The sequence below is a fragment of the Pristiophorus japonicus genome, chromosome 5 (assembly GCF_044704955.1).
Source record: "Pristiophorus japonicus isolate sPriJap1 chromosome 5, sPriJap1.hap1, whole genome shotgun sequence".
NCBI classification, from domain to species: domain Eukaryota; kingdom Metazoa; phylum Chordata; class Chondrichthyes; family Pristiophoridae; genus Pristiophorus; species Pristiophorus japonicus.
The window spans coordinates 24,752,874-24,774,128 of record NC_091981.1 but is presented as its reverse complement, the minus strand read 5'-3'; the positions used below and the strand labels follow the sequence as shown (position 1 = coordinate 24,774,128).

At 44.6% G+C, this 21,255-nt stretch overlaps 1 protein-coding gene across 3 annotated transcripts; it reads right to left on the bottom strand.

Moving 5' to 3' along the window:
- Positions 1–204: 204 nt before the first annotated feature.
- LOC139264257 (interferon-induced protein with tetratricopeptide repeats 5-like) lies at positions 205–21,075 on the bottom strand. Of its 3 annotated transcripts, none has more exons than XM_070880424.1 (4): positions 20,941–21,075; positions 10,716–10,892; positions 6,923–7,047; positions 205–2,376 (listed from the first exon to the last, which is right to left on the bottom strand). In XM_070880424.1, the coding sequence occupies exons 3-4, from the start codon at positions 6,925–6,927 to the stop codon at positions 924–926; spliced, it is 1,458 nt and encodes a 485-aa protein (XP_070736525.1). In that variant the 5' UTR covers positions 6,928–7,047; positions 10,716–10,892; positions 20,941–21,075; the 3' UTR covers positions 205–923. The 3 variants fall into 3 exon arrangements, with proteins under 3 accessions (XP_070736525.1, XP_070736526.1, XP_070736527.1); XM_070880425.1 differs by lacking the exon at positions 20,941–21,075 and adding an exon at positions 20,540–20,604; XM_070880426.1 differs by lacking the exon at positions 20,941–21,075 and having other exon boundaries at positions 6,923–7,059; positions 10,716–10,755.
- Positions 21,076–21,255: the final 180 nt, after the last annotated feature.

Sequence of the window (21,255 nt, the reverse complement as noted above, 5' to 3'; positions counted from 1 at the left end):
CAACTATTAAGCTTTATTAATTTTAGCCATTTAAATCTATTATTATATCCTTTAGCCATAAGTCACCCGATGGAAATTAACTGCTTCCATTGAAGGGGCTAGAAATCAGGGAGCTGCGGGCGGCTCGTTACAGGGAGAGAGAGAAAATAATCCTTCTTCACGCGTGATACCGGCCATCCTGTGTAAAGCAGAGAAATCGGTGGGGACTGTACTCACAAATATCGATGCATTTACAAACAAAAGGCCGCTTCGACTGAAAGTATTAACAGTGTATATTAAATAATATAAGTTGGATGAGTATCCTGCCAAACTTGTTCATAGATGAGAGAGCATCACAGCATCTTTCAAACACTGGGATAGAGCCTCTGCTAATTTGCCCTCGTTTTATCAGTACAATCCAGGTGAAATCTGCCGAACCAGCACAAAAGATCACGGGAACTCGAGCAAGATTTACATCAAGCGTAAATCAAGTATTCCGTGATCTTTAACGCTGGTTTAAAAATCTACAAAACTGGCCCCGCCCACAGATCGAAATAACGAGGATGGCGAGTTTCTGCCAATTGCGCCCGTTTGAGGAGGGTTTTCAAATTGAGCTCATTTTCTTAGGCCCCTGGGCACTAGTAGGCATGATTTAAAAGTTTTACAAATTATTATATTTAATTTACTTACAAACTGACTAGTGTACAACAATGAAACTAATAAATGGTTCTGTATATCTACCTTTAAGTCATTTTCAGTCATTTAAAATCAGGTTTCCCGCAGGTGAAAGGCTGGTTCATTAAAGATTTTATGTCTGTGAGTATGCAAATGCATTCTAGCGGAAACTTGAACTGTAACCTATGTAGCGTAATTTACAACTAAGTTCCCAATTGCGCCAAAGCAGAAACTCCACCCAATGTGTTTAGTTTTAGCTGGGTTAGTCATCATTGACTGATAGAAAGGCGTAATTTACAAAGAGCACTTAGATATTCTTCATTGCCACAATCAAACTCCAAGGCCTTTTCAAAGCATTCAATAGCTTTGCACTTCTTCCCATCCTGCTGGTGCAGTAACCCAAGAACACCAAAGGCCTTGCTGTTTCTGGGATTCCTGTCAATTTGTTTTGTTGCAATCTTTCTCAAGTTTTCATGACACAATTGCCAAGCTTTTGTGTCACGTTGAAATTTAAGTCCTTCCAGAAAATAGTTGATGGCATTTGATTCCGATCTTTTCTGGTGCAGTTCAAATAACCCAATCTGCAAATATACGGACTGCTTATCAGGATGATTATCTTCTAATTGCAGGAAATCGCTGTAGATCTTCTCTGCTTTGAGATATTCCCCATTTAATGAACAGATTTTTGCAAAATCTAATCGTGCAAAAATAAATGATGGCTTCTGCTCAAATGCCTTTTCAAAATGGTACTTGCATTGATTGATCAATTCAGCTTTCTGTTGAAAAGCAGGATTGCGAGGGTCTTTGCTGCCTGGATGTTTGATCAACTGATATACTTTGTTTCTGTAACACAGACCTACTTGGTGGTGTAAGAAGGAAGAGTGTGGGATAATTTTTAATGCTTTCTTCAACAGCTCCATAGCTTTTTCCACATCTCCTTCTTTTCTCAGAAATCTTGCTGCATAACGAGTTACATATGGAAGATCAGGGGACTTCTGCAATGCTTGTTCAACTAATTGCAGTGCTTTCTCCTTTTGTTTGGACTCTTGCAGTTTTAGAGCCAACAGCACCATGGCGACAGAGTCATCTGGATCAAGTTCCAGCACACGTCGCAACTGCTTCACTGATTGACTGGGTTCACCATTCTCTGAGATACCAGGACCTCCTTCCAGACGAAACAGAACAGTCGCATAGCCAGCATTCCATTCAGTATCATCAGGATCTTCCTCCAGAGCTTTCTCAAAACATTCCTTTGCCTCTTCATAGTATTGAGCAGCAGAACTCAACAGTGACCAACCCTTCTCCCCGTATACTTCAGGTATCAGCGCTGTATACCGAGAGCCATCAGTCAATTGTTTACAGATCCTCTCCAGCTTGTCGAGGTAGGACTGGGCCTCTGTCAGTTGGCCCATGTGATAATATACCCAGGCATAGTTTCCATAGGTGATGATGCTTCTTCTTTTAAATTCATGTTCATGATTTTCCCTCAGAATTTTTTCAGCTTCATTTAAGTTTTGAATTGCCTCTTCACAGTTGCCTTGCAGACAGTTTACAAAAGCGAGGTGGTTGTAAGACATGGCCTGATATTTCACACCAGCCTGTATTAAATTGTGTAATCTATACTTCATGTCCTCCAAGTCAATACTGTCTTTCTGTGGGGCCCACGTGAATTGACATTGAAGCTCGCCGAGTTTCGCTTTCAAACAATCGTTCAGTGTGTTGCTGTAAGAGAACAAAATAATCAAAGCCCATCTTATAGAAACATAGAAATTAGGTGCAGGAGTAGGCCATTCGGCCCTTCGAGCCTGCACTGCCATTCAATGAGTTCATGGCTAAACATGCAACTTCAGTACCCCATCCCTGCTTTCTTGCCATACCCCTTGATCCCCCTAGTAGTAAGGACTACATCTAAATCCTTTTTGAATATATTTAGTGAATTGGCCTCAACAACTTTCTGTGGTAGAGAATTCCACAGGTTCACCACTCTCTGGGTGAAGAAGTTTCTCCTCATCTCGGTCCTAAATGGCTTACCGCTTATCCTTAGACTGTGACCCCTGTTCTGGACTTCCCCAACATTGGGAACATTCTTCCTGCATCTAACCTGTCGAAATCCGTCAGAATTTTAAACGTTTCTATGAGATCCCCTCTCATTTTTCTGAACTCCAGTGAATACAAGCCCAGTTGATGCAGTCTTTCTTGATATGTCAGTCCCGCCTTCCCGGGAATCAGTCTGGTGAACCTTCGCTGCACTCCCTCAATAGCAAGAATGTCCTTCCTCAAGTTAGGAGACCAAAACTGTACACAACACTCCAGGTCTGGCCTCACCAAGGCCCTGTACAACTGTAGTAACACCTCTCTGCCCCTGTACTCAAATCCCCTCGCTATGAAGGCCAACATGCCATTTGCTTTCTTAACCGCCTGATGTACCTGCATGCCAACCTTCAATGACTGATGTACCATGACACCCAGGTCTCATTGCACCTCCCCTTTTCCTAATCTGTCACCATTCAAATAATAGTCTGTCTCTCTGTTTTTACCACCAAAGTGGACAACCTCACATTTATCCACATTATACTTCATCTGCCATGCATTTGCCCACTCACCTAACCTATCCAAGTCACTCTGCAGCCTCATAGCATTCGCCTCGCGCTCACACTGCCATCCAACTTAGTGTCATCCACAAATTTGGAGATACTACATTTAATCCCCTCGTCTAAATCATTAATGTACAATGTAAACAGCTGGGGCACCAGCACAGAACCTTGCGGTACCCCATTAGTCACTGCCTGCCATTCTGAAAAGTACCCATTTACTCCTACTCTTTGCTTCCTGTCTGACAACCAGTTCTCAATCCATGTCCACACTACCCCCAATCCCATGTGCTTTAACTTTGCACATTAATCTCTTGTGTGGAACCTTGTCGAAAGCCTTCTGGAAGTCCAAATACACCACATCAAGTGGTTCTCCTTTGTCCACTCTACTGGAAACAACCTCAAAAAATTCCAGAAGATTTGTCAAGCATGATTTCCCTTTCACAAATCCATGCTGACTTGGACCTATCATGTCACCTCTTTCCAAATGCGCTGCTATGACATCCTTAATAATTGATTCCATCATTTTACCCACTACTGAGGTCAGGCTGACCAGTCTATAATTCCCTGTTTTCTCTCTCCCTCCTTTTTTAAAAAGTGGGGTTACATTGGCTACCCTCCACTCCATAGGAACTGATCCAGAATCTGTGGAATGTTGGAAAATGACTGTCAATGCATCCGCTATGTGTATCTAACTTACATTTATAGCTCATATATAATCAATGTAGCAATGCTGGTAAAGTCACAATAGCAGAACAGATGTGCAGGTCAGTGCACGTGGGCACAGAACACCTCCCTGCAGCCTGACTGCCTGGTTTCGCTCAGTTTGGGGGAAACCTCTAGAAATCCCGTAAGGGTCCTGGAGGCAACATAAAATGAACAATTGGCTCATGAGTGCCAGCAGAAATCCACGATTATCCCTTAATATGAACATAGGTCGGAACATAGGAACATGTTCCACCATTCACTTTATCATGGCTGATCTGTATCACAACTCCATCTACCCACCCTGGTTCTGTAACTCTTAATACCCTTGCCTAACAAAATTCTATCATCACAGTTTTGACATATTTAATTGGCCTAACCGCAACAACTTATTGGGGGAGAGAGTTCCAGATTTCCACTACCCTTTGTGTGAAGAAGTGTTGTCTGACATCACCCCTGACTGGCTGAGTTCTAACTTCAAGCTGATGCCCCCTTGTTCTGGTCTCCCCCATCAGAGGAAATTGTTTTACTCTACCTACCCAATCAAATGCTTCAATCATCTTAAACACCTTAATTAGGTCACCCCTTAATCTTCTATATCTGGGGGAATACAAGCCGAGTCTATGTGAGCTGTCCTCATGATATAACCATTTTAGCCCTGGTAAAATTCTAATGAATCTGCACTGCACCCGCCGCAGGAGCAATATATCCTTTCTGAGGTGAGGTGCCCAGAACTCAATGCATTACTCCAGATGTAGTTTAACCAGAGCTTTATACAACATTAATATAACGCCTACCCTTTGTATTCCAGCCCCATTGAGATCAAGGCAAACAATCCATTCACCCCTTTCATTATTTACTGTACCTGTTCACTAGATTTAATGATTTCTGTACATGGTCCCCTAAATCTCTTTGCTCCTCCGCAGTTCCAGGCTTGTCACATTTGGAAAATATTCCGATATTTCTTGGCTCCAAAGTGGATGAGCACACATTTCCCCACACTGAACTCCATCTGCTAGTTTTTCGTAATCATTTCATTTATCAATGTGCCTTTGCAACTGTCTAATCCCATCTGTATTATTTACTGTGCCACATAACTTAGTGTAAGATTCAGCGAAAATATCGACAGCAAAAACTTAAAGTTCTGGACATTGCTTGGACACATTTTCTGTTACTGCAGAGAGCAGACAACATTAACTTGGGGCAGGTCCAAACCCTTCCCCTGAGTGCTCATAGACCCAGGGACAGATCCCAAACCCTTCCCGAGTGCTCTCAGATTCAGCGACAGATCCCAAACCCTTTCCCCGAGTGCTCACAGACCCAGGGACAGATCCCAAACCCTTCCCCCGAGCACTCACATGAAAGTTGACTGATTCTGTTTTCATAAACCAGCGGCACACTGACAATGATACATGTTTATTGTTATAAAACAGCACATCCTTTGAGTAACCATTAGCAACACACTTCGAGATTGCTGATTGTGTCTTTTATAAAATGCACAATCTATTTGTACAGTCGCAATGCATGCAACTAATAACCCTACACTGCCACCCTCTGGAACCTATTGCATGCACCAGTCCCAGCTCTCACAGAGAGGGAGGGAATACAGGGAGTGGAGAGAGACAGAGAGTGAGTAATTCCACCGTCACCAGTCTCCTGCTGTGAGAAATGTTCTATTTTCATTGCAGCAGTCACAGGGAGGCAGGTTTAGGAAGGAGTTTGCCCTGAGGCAGCTGCCTTGCTGTAAACATGTTTCAGCTATAAACAGATAGGTCCAGCTCCACTCATTTCAGTGGGTTTGAAATCAATGGCTTTGATATTAACCCCTCACACCTGGGAGAGGGTCACGGAGAAGTCAAACAGTCAAATACGTGAAACGTAGCCCTAACCCAACATGCATGGGATCTCGCAGTCGGCTGCAAGTAAATGCATCAGGCAGGTGATTGATGGGTTGTTTGTCAGTGCTGGAGGCATATAAACTTCCCCTGTGATGACAATAGCCAGAATCAGCGGGCACTCGGATTCACATCTTTGGCTGGCTTCCCACAGGGGCAGGCTGGCATCGACTGCACACACGTGGCAATCCGAGCACCCCACAGATTAACCAGGAGTATTTGTCAACCGCAAGGGATTCCATTACATCAATGTTTAGCAGGTATGTAACCACAAAAAAAGGTTCATGCAGGTCTGCGCCAGATTCCCTGGGAGGTGCTATCATGCTGCGGCAGCCCAGAATCCTCAACATGTTCAGACCTGGAACCAGCCTTAAGGGCGAGGTGACAAAGGATATCCCCCTCAAACCTGCCTGATGATACCTCTGAGGAGCGTTACATCAGGAGCCATTTGTCAACCTGATGTGTTATTGAGCAAGCCATTGCTATGCTCAAGTTGCGCTTCAGGTATCTGGACAGGTCTGGAGGCGCCCTTCAGTGCTCACCAATGAGGGTCTCCAGCATAATCGTGGTGAGCTGCATTCTGCACAACACAGCACAGCAGCGAGAACTAAAGGTGAAGAGGAACAAGCCGCTCAGCACACCTCATCAGATGAGGATTCCAATGACATCCAGGGACGCCTGATTAAACCTGGGTGCAGTCTTTGTCCTCCTTCCTTCCATAACTCTGCCTGCACTCCTTCCAGCCCAATGTAGCTAACTGCAAACCTCCTCCTCCACTGCCTCTGTGAACTGGCCCTGTCAGTGGTCGAGGTGAAATCGCATCATGCAGGTCAGTGTCACGCCCGCTCACGTGCATTAGGGACACGAAAGCCGGAAGTAAAATGATAAAGAGGAATCCCCATTGAATAGGATATTTGCACACGTTCCACGATGTTGTGCTTTGGTCGCCCGCCATCGCCCCTCCCTCACCCGCACTCTGATCCCGTCTCTGCGTTAATATCGTGGTCAATGTCACTGTTATTTCCTTAAAATGTCAGTACATCTAATAATGTTGTGTAAAGCAAAGTGATTACTGACCTCATGATGGTGATCTGGATTTCACTTGTACTTCAGTCAGCAGATCAGCCGAAACACTGTGCAATGTTTGTCTTCCTGAATATTTTTATAGCCACTGGGATCACCTGATTTTGAGGAATTGGTTCCTGAAAGTGAAACTGGAAAGTGAAACTGACCAAGTCTGAGATTAGCCATCCAGTGGTTAGTTCCTCCCTTCCCCTCCCCCGCTCCGTGACCTCACCGGCTGTTGCTCAGTGGAACCTCTGGCTCGGTGATGTCACTTGATCACCGCAGCCGAGAGCAGCGACCACGTGGAGGTTTGGGGAGAGGGAGACTGAGGAATGGGGGCTCAGGGGGAGGGAGACTGGTGAATGGGGGCTCCGGGAGAGGGAGACTGAGGAATGGGGGCTCGGGGAGAGGGAGAGTGGGAAATGGGGGCTCAGGGAGAGGGAGAGTGGGGAATGGGGGCTCGGGCAGACGGAGACTGAGGAATGGGGGCTCGGGGAGACGGAGACTGAGGAATGGAGGCTCGGGGAGAGGGAGAGGGAGAGTGGGGAATAGGGACTCGGGGAGAGTGAGAGTGGAGAATGGGGGCTCGAGGAGAGGGAGAGTGGGGAATGGGGGCTAGGGGGGAGACAGAGACTGAGGAATGGGGGAGAGGGAGACTGGGGAATGGGGGCTCGGGGAGACGGAGACTGAGGAATGGGGGAGTGAGAGAGTGGGAGACTGGGAATGGGGGAGAGGGAGACTGTGGAATGGGGGCTCGGGGAGACGGAGACTGAGGAATGGGGGCTCGGGGAGAGGGAGAGTGGGGAATGGGGGCTTGGGGAGAGGGAGACTAGGAATGGGGGAGAGGGAAACTGGGGAATGGGGGCTCGGGGAGAGGGAGACTGGGAATGGAGGAGAGGGAGACTGGGGAATGGGGGTTTGGGGAGAGGGAGAGTGGGGAATGGGGGCTCGGGGGGAGAGAGACTGGGAAATGGGGGAGAGGGAAACTGGGGAATGGGGGAGAGGGAGACTGGGGAATGGGGGAGAGGGGAGAGGGGGAATGGGGGCTCAGAAAGAAAGGGAGTCCAGGTGAGGCCTCACCAAGGCCCTGTATAGCTGCAGTAAGACCTCCCTGCTCCTATACTCAAATCCCCTAGCTATGACGGCCAACATACCATTTGCCTTCTTCACCGCCTGCTGTACCTGCATGCCAACTTTCAATGGCTGATGTACCATGAAACCCAGGTCTCGTTGCACCTCCACTTTTCCTAATCTGCCGCCATTCAGATAAAATTCTGCCTTCGTGTTTTTCCCCCAAAGTGGATAACCTCACATTTATCCACATTATACTGCATCTGCCATGCATTTGCCCACTCACCTAACCTGTCCAAGTCAGCCTGCAGACTCTTAGCATCCTCCTCACAGCTCATACCACCACCCAGCTTAGTGTCATCTGCAAACTTAGAGATATTACACTCAATTCCTTCATCTAAATCATTGATGTGTATTGTAAAGAGCTGGGGTTCCAGCACTGAGCCCTGCGGCACCCCACAACAAGATTGCTAATTGGTCCTTTCTCATTACACATCACCCAGTCTAGGATGGCCAGCCCTCTAGTTGGCTCCTCGACATATTGGTCTTGAAAACCATCCCTCATACACTCCAGGAAATCCTCCTCCACCGTATTGCAACAGTTAGATTAGCCCAATCTATATGTAGATTAAAGTCACCCATGTAAACTGCTGTACCTTTATTGCACGCATGTCTAATTTCTTGTTTGATGCTGTCCCCAACCACACTACTACTGTTTGGTGGTCTGTACACAACTCCCACTAGCGTTTTCTGCCCTTTGGTATTCAGCAGCTCCACCCATACAGATTCCACATCATCCAAGCTAATGTCCTTCCTTTCTATTGTGTTAATTTGCTCTTTAATCAGCAACGCTACCCCACTTACTTTTCCTTTCTGTCTATCCTTCTTGAATGTTGAATACCCCTGGATGTTGAGTTCCCAGCCTTGGTTACCCTGGAGCCATGTCTCCATGATGCCAATTATATCATATTCATTAATTGCTGCCTGAGCAGTTAATTCATCCATTTTATTACGAATACTCCTCGCATTGAGGCACAGAGCCTTCAGACTTGTCTTTTTAACACACTTTGCCCCTTTAGAATTTTGCTGTAATGTGGCCCTTTTTGATTTTTGCCTTGGGTTTCTCTGCACTTCACTTTTACTTTTCTTCTTTCTATCTTTTGCTTCTGCCCCTATTCTACTTCCCTCTGTCTCCCTGCATAGGTTCCCATCCCTCATTTATTGAGACCGAGCACATGGAGCGGTTTAGAAATGTTGGTACTGAGCTGAGTTTAGGACAATGTGACCTGTGAGAAGTGCCCCAAACACTCAGCTCACTGCCCTTTGCGCAATCTCTCGGTTTGGTTCCGGTTGGTCTGTGCCGACCGGGTTTGACATGTGAAGACCAAGTACAGATCAGCTCAGACTGAGGTTCGCAGTTCAGAATTGTCACCTTCACACAGAACCGGAGTCCAAACCAGATTCCAAGGAGATAGAGAGAGAGATCGGGCCTGTTATAAGTGGCATCAACTGGAGAGACTGACCTCACCTGGTGCAGTGCAGGGGGGTTCTGGCGATGGTTTCAGGGTGAGTATCAGTGAGTTAAAGTATTACTGCTAGTTACACGTAGGATATTGAGACATGATACCTATTACTATTAGATGCATATAAACTATCAATGAGTTTATGGGCTAGAACCTCCACTTTTGTGCTTATCGCCCAAAAATGGGCATTATTTCCGGCGTGGGCGTTAAAAAAGGGTTTTCAGATCAACGGCTCATCGCCCTTTCTCAAAACACCTAGTTTACAGTTTTGAAAATGGGCACTACCGCGAGCGATATCAAATGGGCAGTAGCGTTAAAGTTTTTTGACCTACTGCCGTAAAGTGTGGCCGCCCTTAACAACAGCATGGCAACGCACGATTCCCGCGATTCAGGAGGTCAAGGGTCATGATGACATGTGCAGAAGAGGAGACAGAGTGAGAGGGAGCTCAGAGGCACTGTAAGTGTGTATGGCTGTAGTGTTGGACAGTCTAATGGGACTCAAGGTAGACAAGTCCCCTGGTCCTGATGAAATGCATCCCAGGGTATGAAAAGAGATGGCGGAAGTTATAGCAGATGCATTCGTTATAATCTACCAAATAATGGTAGAGAAGCTACAGGCTCCATCATTATCACTATTATCACTATCACTGTTGTTATAAATGCCCTTTATACTAAAGAAAATATAAAATATAAATTATAAATATACATATAAATATAAATATAAATGTGAGTGGATCTATCAGTAAACGACCCTTAAATAACTCACAAATGATAAGCCCCTTGTGTAAGCTGCCTCCTCACTTCCTCCAATGTTCAAAATGGCGTCCGTAGTGTTGAGTTCTGTGAGGAAGGCCAGTTAATAGCAGCTTTTCTCCAGTGATATTTTCAGTGAGCGATAAGCCGGGCGATGTGTGGGCGATGTGCTGAAAGTTGCGCTGGGCGATGCGGGCGATCACCTCAACGATGTGACAGGAAAGTTGGGCCAGCAATTTTCCGGCGCTGTTCTGGCCCAACTTTCCACTTTTTAATCAAAATGGGCGATAGCCTGCCATTTTGGGCGATATATGGGCACTAGCCCAGCGATCTGAAGTGGAAGGTCGAGCCCATAAGTCCATGCTTCTGGCAAACTGATATTATCAAACAAAATGCACACACAAGACAGTTAAAAAAAATTCAGCTACATCTTTTACTCAGAGTAATTTTATACATACCTTTGCCATTTGAGATGCAGTATTATTTTTTGCTCCAAGATAAACCATGGCCAACGCACTGGAGATGCTGAATGGAGAAAAAAAGATGTTGCCAGCTTGATTTTTTTCAACCAGCTTTCTGAATAGGTCAAGGGTGAAATGGCAATTTGCTTTGCTCAGGTCCTCCATTGGTTAAAACTGCAGGAAAAATGAATATAAAACAAATATCCAAAATGATTTTGGTACAATAAGGTTCTCAAGAAAGTTAATGAATTACCAGGGTTTGCAACTGAACAGAGAAATTGGCTTATGAAGAATCGCAAACTGAGTGTTGGTCTGCAGTGAAACATTTACAATCTTCTCTGTAGAATTGGTCTCAAGTTATTTAATCTCTACATGTCTAAGATTCAAATATTATTGTTTCTCATTAACCAACGTGCTGAAACAACCTCGGTTGATTGATGAACATCAGTGAAACAAAGACTTCGGTCTCAAGGCATCTCTAGCAAAACCAAGATATGTACAATATTTGGAAAAATTATAAAACAAAGGGAAATGGTAAGGCCTCAGCACAGCTCCCTGGAGAAAGTTGTCTGATATATATTGCATCACGAAAACTGTCTATTTCCATCTCTGTAACACCGCCTGACTGCCCCTCTGCCTAAGCCCACCTGCTGCTGAAACTTTCATTCATTCCTTTGTTACTTCTACACTTGACTATTCGAACACACTCCTGGCCGGCCTCCCTCGTTCTACCCTTCGTAAACTTGGAGTCTCCAAAACTCTGCTGCTCACGTCTTAACTCACACCAAGTTCTGTTCACCCATCACATTGGCTCCCAGTTAAGCAACACCTTGATTTTAAAATTCTCATCCTTCTTTTCAAATCCCCCCATGACCTCACCCCTCCCTATTTCTAAATTTCTTCAGCCTTACTGCCCTCCAATATATCTGCGCTCCTCCAATTCTGCCCTATTGAGCAGCCCGATTTTAATTGCTCCTCCATTGGCAGCCGTGCCTTCAGCTGCTAAGGCCCTAAGCTCCGGAATTCCTTCCTTCAACTTCTCTTTCCTCCTTTAAGACGCTTCTTAAAACCTGCCTCTTTAACCAATCTTTTGGTCATCTGCCATATTTTATTGTGGCTCGGTGTCAAATGTATCTGTTTTGTCTTGTAACACTGCTGTGAAGCACCTTTCGATGTTTTACTATGTTAAAGGCTCTATATAAATAAAAGTTATTAATAATAATTGGCAGCCTTTTGCTACTCATTGCTCTTCCACGCTGCAACACTCACACATATGGATCGATATAGCCGAGATAGCAATTGACAAAGCTCATCCAGTCAGGAAGATTAGTGCAGCCCCTGGAACAGAAGCCCTAGGAGCCATTCAGCCCCTCAAGCCTGATTAATTATTTGATTAGATCATGGCTGAATTTGTGACACCGAGTTTGTTGGGTTTAACTTCTGCAGGTAGCTTATGACTCTAGGTCATCGAACAGATTGCTGAACTTACACAACCATACAGGCCTCATCCTTAACAGATTCTGTTTCATTGTCTAAAAACATCTTGACAGTCAGCCACCTTCCATTATCCATGTCTCTATCCTCATTTAATCTGAAATACTGTCTTGCACAGCTGGTAAATTAAGCCATTTAAAATGTTTAAGGGCTAGACTTTCCTAGAGAGCCCCTCAACACCCGACTGCCCGGCCAGAAAAAACACTAATGTTTGGTAAGTAATGCTGGTGAAAATTTTCACTTTTAAGTTAAAACTAATTGAAACTAATCACCCGGCGAGAAAATGGGTCTTGCACCATTATTCTCATCGGTTTTCTCGGCGGTTAAGGGGAAACTAAGTAAAACGGGCGTTTGTCTGGTGTGCTCCAGATATGTCATCTTGAGGCTAGGGGCTAGAATTTCCATTATTTTTGCATGCATACCGCCCACTTAACATCAATTTTAACGCTGGAATGAGGTGCAATACCCATATATCGCCCACTTAGCCACAAAATGGAAACTGATTCCCATTTCTCGGTCACTTATCGCCGAGTGTTATTTTCCGCATGTGCGTACCGCTGAAAAAAATAATACGGGGCGCAATCATCAGAATGGGCGATCCCAACGCACAGAATATCACCCAGCATTACTTTCGGCACGTAATTAACACCGAGATTTAATAATACTGACCGCCCACTGTTTTTTGTCATAAAGACCACATTTGCCAAAACTAACTGTCTGCATCTCGTACACATTTCACCGATAATATCGCTCACCGAAAAAAATGCTGCTCAAAAGTTGAACTAACCGGAACTACTCACAGCGGTATGGACGCCATGTTCTAAATCGCAGGTCGCATCATTTAAAAGGCTGCTCTGCTTCAACCTTGGGGGAGTTCAGATTTACTCTGGAGGTGATTGGAGGTGTTGTGAACATCTGAACAAACATCTTTTCATACTGTGGATGATTGGAATTTACTAGATGTCTTAGTAGGGGCATTATTCTTTGTGAACAATCGGTGGAAAACACATAGCTGTTGGAATGGTGCCTGCCATTTCTCACTCTCTCTTGATGACGACTCACATGCTGCAGACGCGAGATGGCAGAAGGTACACTCGGCAGCATCATGTGGCCAATGCAAGACGTGACAGACCGATGAGGAGGATCAGACGTTACACCCCCCGCAAGTACAGGGTGAAGCAGTCTTACCTCAACTTGTGCAACACTACCTGCCTTAGGAGACTGCGCTTCCACAAAGTGGTTATCACTGAGGTATGCCAGCTCATAAGGGAGATGGTGGCATCATAGCTGCAAGACTCTGATGTCAGGAGCTCATAAATGAGCGCTTTGCTTGAAATAACGTTGGTGGTATTTACAAAGCTGAAACACTGCTGGGTGTGCAGGTCATACATCCATGGTGTGCATTACCTTGGTGACAGTTAAAGTTTAAGTTGATTGAAGTTAAGTGTAATTATACCCTTTCATATTAAGGAATCACCAGTGTGTCTACAGTGCAGCTAGCTGAGCCAATGCGCAACAAGGTTATGTTAAATAAAAAACATTTACTCTGACCATTTGTCTGAAATGATAAGTATATCTGTAAAAACCAGCCCACCCCACCCCCGCCCCAGCCCACAACAAATTTGTCACATTTACATCATTACAATGGTCCCCATTTCCCACAATATAGAACACAAATGCAAACCAACAAGGTAGTCCCCTCGCCCCTTGCACCGATCCTCCCCCCAAAATAGCAGCAGCAACCTAAAAATATGCCCCAGACAACACCTGCGGCCATGCACCTCACTTTCCTTCCCCCCCACCCCGCCCCTGCTGCTTCTCTCCCCACCTCTATCCCTTCCCCTCCTGCCTCCAAGCTGCCTGGCCGAGGAGCTCCTCAGATGCTGCTTCATTGGGGCGAGGGGGATGACGGCCGAACCGCTGCTTCGACAGATACATGAGAGGATGGTCCCAAGGTGGGAATGTGCTCCTAGCTAGAAGCAAGATGTTGCTCCTGGCTCTCATGGCAATGGGGGTGCAGCATCTTGGGGTGCAGTGCCGCGCTCTGGGATCACTGGGAGCCCTCTGCCACCAGTGTTCCTGGTTAACAGCTCCAGGGCCTCCTCCATCCCTTCCATGTTATGTGTTATTTGTTGGACAAAAACTCAGTGCCAGCTATGTTCCTGGTACTTAGTTGGCTTTTTGCTGCTGGTGAATCTCCCTTGTGGCTCCCACAACAGCTAAACAAGCACACACCACACCCACTCACCGTTTCAGTCCCTCTCTGCTCCCTCTCTCTCTCTGTCTCCTCTTCTGCGTATATAAGGATGACCCCTGACCTCCTGAATCACGGGAAATGAGCGTTGCCATGCCGTTGCTAAGGACGGTGACACTTTACAGCAGAAGGTCAGAGAAATTTAACGCTAACGCCCATTTCAGATCGCTCGCGATAACGTCCAATTTTTAAAATGGAGACTAAGGGCTTTGAAAATGGGCGACAAGCGGCGACCTGAAAACCCATTTTTACGACCCATGCCAGAAATAACACTCATTTTTGGTCGATCTGCACAAAAGTGTAAAATCTAGCCCTCGGGGTTCTAAAGGCTACGTGCAGAAGTGTGCATCACTTTCTTAGACTAACTGTCTTCACCCATGTTGCATCATTTTATCCTGCATTTTATCCTACCCATAATGCTTGCAGCAGCCATTTTGCCTTGCGTTCATAGAACAAACTACAAAGGCAAATATATATTCCTCAACATACACTGATAGTTTAAATGAGCTTTCCATCACTACTTTCAAATATTTGTCCTTGTGCACAAACTATTATAGGGATAGATGTATTGACAGATCACAAGATAATTCCAGAGGAGAAGACCATTTGACCCACATTAGTTCATCCATCCACAGGTGCTCTACAATCCTCCCATTTCATTATAGAATTCTTTCTTAAATGCAACCTAGGTTTTCACCTGTACGACTCCATCTGGAAATCTAAACCAAGTGTTGCTCACTATGTTAAAAAGAACGTCCTGATATCAGTCCTAAAGTTATCTTTTACGAGTTGGAACCTTTGTCTCCTTGTTTTACTCCCACATTTACCTTTTCCACAACATTTACTATTTCTTTTGACTCTGTAATATTACCTCTCAGACTCCTCCTTTCCAGACTGGTCTTTTTTCATATCTCAGACCACAGCAACCAAGGATCAGTCTCATTGATCTTCTCTCTGCTGCCTCCAGCACTAGAAGCTCTCAATTGTATCTTGGTGACCAGAATTGAACATAATACTTGAAATGTGATCTAACCAGAGCAGTTATGGTTTGATCATTGACTTCCTCTGATTTATATTCAACTGTTTTGGTGATGTAGTTCTACATTCTAGTAGCTCTGTTGATTACTTATATATGTTTAGTATTGAGTCTACCAAGATATCTAGGTCTCTTTTTAGATCAGTCTTAGCTATTTCAGTGCCATTCATGAGGTACCAGTGTTGCATAGAATTTTACAGCACAGAAACAGGACATTCAGACCAACTGGTCTATGCTCCACATGAGTCTCATCCTACCCTACTTCATCTCACCCCGTCAATATATCCTTCTATTTGTTTATATATGCTAGTGCTGTTGGGGAGGAGTTAAACTAATGTGGCAGGGGGATGGGAACCAATGCAGGGAGACAGAGGGAAACAAAAAGGAGACAAAAGCAAAAGACAGAAAGGAGATGAGTAAAAGTGGAGGGCAGAGAAACCCAAGGCAAAAAACAAAAAGGGCCACTGAATGTAAAGGGGCTGCAGGAGGGGTCAAAACTAAAAATCATGGATTAAAAACTAGTATTAAAACACTCTACCTAAACGCACGCAGCATTCGAAATAAAGTAAATGAGTTGACGGCACAAATCATTACAAATGGGTATGATTTGGTGGCCGTTACAGAAACGTGGTTGCAGGGTGGCCAAGACTGGGACAGGGGTATCTGACGATTCGGAAAGATAGACAAGAAGGGAAAGGAGGTGGGGTAGCTCTGTTAATAAAGGATGATATCAGGGCAGTTGTGAGAGACGATATTGGCTCCAATGAACACAATGTTGAATCATTGTGGGTGGAGATTAGAGATAGTAAGGGGGAAAAGTCACTGGTGGGCTTGGTTTATAGGCCCCCAAATAATAACTTCACGGTGGGGCGGGCAATAATCAAGGAAATAATGGAGGCATGTGAAAAAGAAACGGCAGTAATCATGGGGGATTTTAACCTACATATCGATTGGTCAAATCAAATCGCACGGGGTAGCCTGGAGGAGGAATTCATAGAATGCATACGGGATTGTTTCTTAGAACAGTATGTTACAGAACCTACAAGGGAGCAAGCTATCTTAGATCTGGTCCTGTTTAATGAGACAGGAATAATAAACGATCTCCTAGTAAAAGATCCTCTCGGAATGAGTGATCACAGTGTGGTTGAATTAGTAACACAGATTGAGGGCGAGGAAGTAGTGTCTCAAACGAGCATACTATGCTTAAACAAAGGGGACTACAGTGGGATGAGGGCAGAGTTGGCTAAAGTAGACTGGAAACACAGACTAAACGGTGGCACAATTGAGGAACAGTGGAGGACTTTTAAGGAGCTCTTTCATAGTGCTCAACAAAAATATATTCCAATGAAAAAGAAGGGTGGTAAGAGAAGGGATAACCAGCCGTGGATAACCAGGGAAATTAAGGAGAGCATCAAATTAAAAACCAATGCGTATAAGGTGGCCAAGGTTAGTGGGAAAATAGAAGATTGGGAAAACTTTAAACGACAACAAAGAATGACTAAGAAAGCAATAAAGAAAGGAAAGATAGATTACGAAGGTAAACTTGCGCAAAACATAAAAACGGATAGTAAAAGCTTTTACAGATATATAAAACGGAAAAGAGTGACTAAAGTAAATGTTGGTCCCTTAGAAGATGAGAAGGGGGATTTAATAATGGGAAATGTGGAAATGGCTGAGACCCTAAACAATTATTTTGCTTCGGTCTTCACAGTGGAAGACACAGAAACCATGCCAGAAATTGCTGGTCACAGGAATGTGGGAAGGGAGGACCTGGAGACAATCACTATCACTAGGGGGGGTAGTGCTGGACAGGCTAATGGGACTCAAGGTAGACAAGTCCCCTGGTCCTGATGAAATGCAGCCCAGGGTATGAAAAGAGATGGCGGAAGTTATAGCAGATGCATTCGTTATAATCTACCAAAATTCTCTGGACTCTGGGGAGGTACCAGCGGATTGGAAAGCAGCTAATGTAACGCATCTGTTTAAAAAAGGGGGCAGACAAAAGGCAGGTAACTATAGGCCGGTTAGTTTAACATCTGTAGTGGGGAAAATGCTTGAAACTATCATTAAGGAAGAAATAGTGGGACATCTAGATAGGAATAGTGCAATCAAGCAGACGCAGCATGGATTCATGAAGGGGAAATCATGTTTAACTAATTTACTGGAATTCTTTGAGGATATAACGAGCATGGTGGATAGAGGTGTACCGATGGATGTGGTGTATTTAGATTTTCAAAAGGCATTCGATAAGGTGCCACACAAAAGGTTACTGCAGAAGATAAAGGTACGCGGGGTCAGTGGAAATGTATTAGCATGGATAGAGAATTGGCTGGCGAACAGAAAGCAGAGAGTCGGGATAAATGGGTCCTTTTCGGGTTGGAAATCGGTGGTTAGTGGTGTGCCACAGGGATCGGTGCTGGGACCACAATTGTTTACAATATACATAGATGACCTGGAAGAGGGGACAGAGTGTAGTGTAACAAAATTTGCAGATGACACAAAGATTAGTGGGAAAGCGGGTTGTGTAGAGGACACAGAGAGGCTGCAAAGAGATTTAGATAGGTTAAGCGAATGGGCTAAGGTTTGGCAGATGGAATACAATGTCGGAAAGTGTGAGGTCATCCACCTTGGGAAAAAAAACAAAAAAAGGGAATACTATTTGAATGGGCAGAAATTACAACATGCTGCGGTGCAGAGGGACCTGGGGGTCCTTGTGCGTGAATCCCAAAAAGTTAGTTTGCAGGTGCAGCAGGTAATCAGGAAGGCGAATGGAATGTTGGCCTTCATTGCGAGAGGGATGGAATACAAAAGCAGGGAGGTCCTTCTGCAACTGTATAGGGTATTGGTGAGGCCGCATCTGGAGTACTGCGTGCAGTTTTGGTCGCCTTACTTAAGGAAGGATATACTGGCTTTGGAGGGGGTACAGAGACGATTCACTAGGTTGATTCCGGAGATGAGGGGGTTACCTTATGATGATAGATTGAGTAGACTGGGTCTTTACTCGTTGGAGTTCAGAAGGATGAGGGGTGATCTTATAGAAACATTTAAAATAATGAAAGGGATAGACAAGATAGAGGCAGAGAGGTTGTTTCCACTGGTCGGGGAGACTAGAACTAGGGGGCACAGCCTCAAAATACGGGGGAGCCAATTTAAAACCGAGTTGAGAAGGAATTTCTTCTCCCAGAGGGTTGTGAATCTGTGGAATTCTCTGCCCAAGGAAGCAGTTGAGGATAGCTCATTGAATGTATTCAAGTCACAGATAGATAGATTTTTAACTAATAAGGGAATTAAAGGTTATGGGGAGCGGGCGGGTAAGTGGAGCTGAGTCCACGGCCAGATCAGCCATGATCTTTTTGAATGGCGGAGCAGGCTCGAGGGGCTCGATGGCCTACTCCTGTTCCTAATTCTTATGTTCTTATTTATCTTACATTTAATTATCAAGCTTCCCCTTGAATGCTATTCACCTCAACCACTCCCTGTGGTAGCATGTTCCACATTCTCACCACACTCTGAATAAACAAGTTACGCCTGAATTCCTTATTAGTGACTATTTTATAATTATGTCTGTTAGTTTTATACTCCCCGCAAGTGGAAACATCTTCAGTACATTTACCATATAAAACTGCTTCATAATTTGAAAGACTTCTGTCAGGTCACCCCTCAGTTTCCTATTTTCTAGACAAAGGAGCCCCAGTCTTTCCAGATAGTTGTGCACACTCAGTTCTGGTATCATTCTTGTAAATCTTTTTCCCACCGTCTCCACTGTTTTTCTATACTTAAAAAAATATATGTGGATACGAGAACTGTGCAAAACACATCAAGTTTGGTTTAACCCAGGTTCTATATACATTTAACATGACTTCTCTGCTTTTGAATTATATTCCAGCTGTTTCGACTCATCAACCTGTTTATTATCCATTTCTAGGATTTATAATGAATTCCCACAGCATTGAGTTTGATTTACAAACTTTACATGAGGGACTTTATGAGGTGCCTTTTGGAAGTCTAAGTACAGCATAGCATAATACTTTACAAAGTGCAATTGAGATGGTTCATCCTCAAAGAGGACAAATAGGTTTTTTGAGGTGGGATCGTCCCCTTCTGAATCCGGAGCCTACTGTTCTCTCGGATAATGTGAGACAGATGCTCCAGATATTGATTCCTGCTGATTTGATTCCAGTATTTTACACTGAATAAAGATTGTAGTTGCCTGTGTCCGTTTTATCCCCTTTTCTGAACATGGGCACCACACTGACCTGCTTTCAATCTACTGGTGTCTCCCCAGTGTCCAGCAAATCACTTATAATGGTGGCCAGTGCCTCATATCTCCTCCTCAGGCTCTTTCAGCACTTTGGGGATATACCATAGACCCCAGTGAGTTATTCATTGGGAGCCTTTTCAGCTTGTCTAGGACTTCATCTCATTCATATCAAAGAGTCGTTAGTGTTACTTTGCTTCACTCTGGAGTGCGCATGTTTCTCAGACCCTCCCATGGGAATACTTGCAGGAAGTAATCACACAATATTGACAATCCTCCGTTATGGTTCTGCTTACATGTTTTATACCTCTTCCCTGACTGTCCTCTTACTGTTTGTTTGTTAATCAATGTTGGGACAGGTTTGTTCAGCCTGAGCTTTAGGATCAGTGTGTCTTGATCCTGCACTTTCAGCATTACACCTTTAAAGGTATTCCAGTTGTCCTCCACTGAAATGTTGTTGAACATTCTCCACCATTCCATAGGCAGTAATTTTCCCCTTATTTCATTGAATTGATCCTTCGTAAAGTTATACACCAAGCTGCTGGTCTTGGATATATCTCACTCCTAGTTCATGTCAAACTTTACCCACTATAGGTGATGGCCCCCAGGTGTGCTATAACTGGTCTGGATCCTGTGCGAATACCAATTCAAGGCTCGCACATTTACCAACTCTGAATGGAAAGAACTCAGGTATTTCTATTTGGTTGATTGACGTCTTCCATTAAATTAACCTTCCTGTTCTTGCATATCTTCCCTATTTCTTAATCGAGCAATCTGACCTTTTTACGTTCGTCTGGGTTTCTGTATTATACCCTCGTGTTGGCTCGGATACAACGCTTGAGAGTTCCACCCAGAGTGGATCATTCTGTAGTTTTCCCCCAGCCACAGGATTGACTTTAGTTACTGTCCAGGTATCTCTGACATATTGGTCTATCCCATAGCGGAAATGAACAGCCCGATCACAACTCCGAAAGCGGAACCATGTGTATTTCACTCTCCCCGGTAGCGCTTGTTCACAGTACAGTACAAGAGAGAAAGGACAGATTACACATGGGGGGAGTGGACGGTGTTTATCCGCTGCACTAAAAGGGAATTGATCATGAAGTTAGCGAAGGTTTGCAGCGCTGACACGGAAATGTAGTGTCACTAAAACCCCTGGCAGAGATATAAAGACACTTACCTTATGCGCTGCTGTCGTTCAGCATCCAACACTTCCTCTCACTGTCTTCACTTTGCTCTGTGCGTCACCTGTGTGGCGCCTTTTAATCCTGAGCAGCCGCCCCTCCACCCCCGGATTGACAGGACTGCTCTGTTATCCCTCAGAGCGGAGGCGGTCCTCTTACTGGGAACACAAGGCGTTTCCTCTTTTTTTAAAGTTGATGCGGAATTAAAACTTGCAGAGCTTGTGAGAAGTGTACATGCAAAATTAGAAAACTACCAAAAGCTGGCACAGCCCCAAACCTGTAACCCCCTGAATCCAGCCTGTGACAGGTGG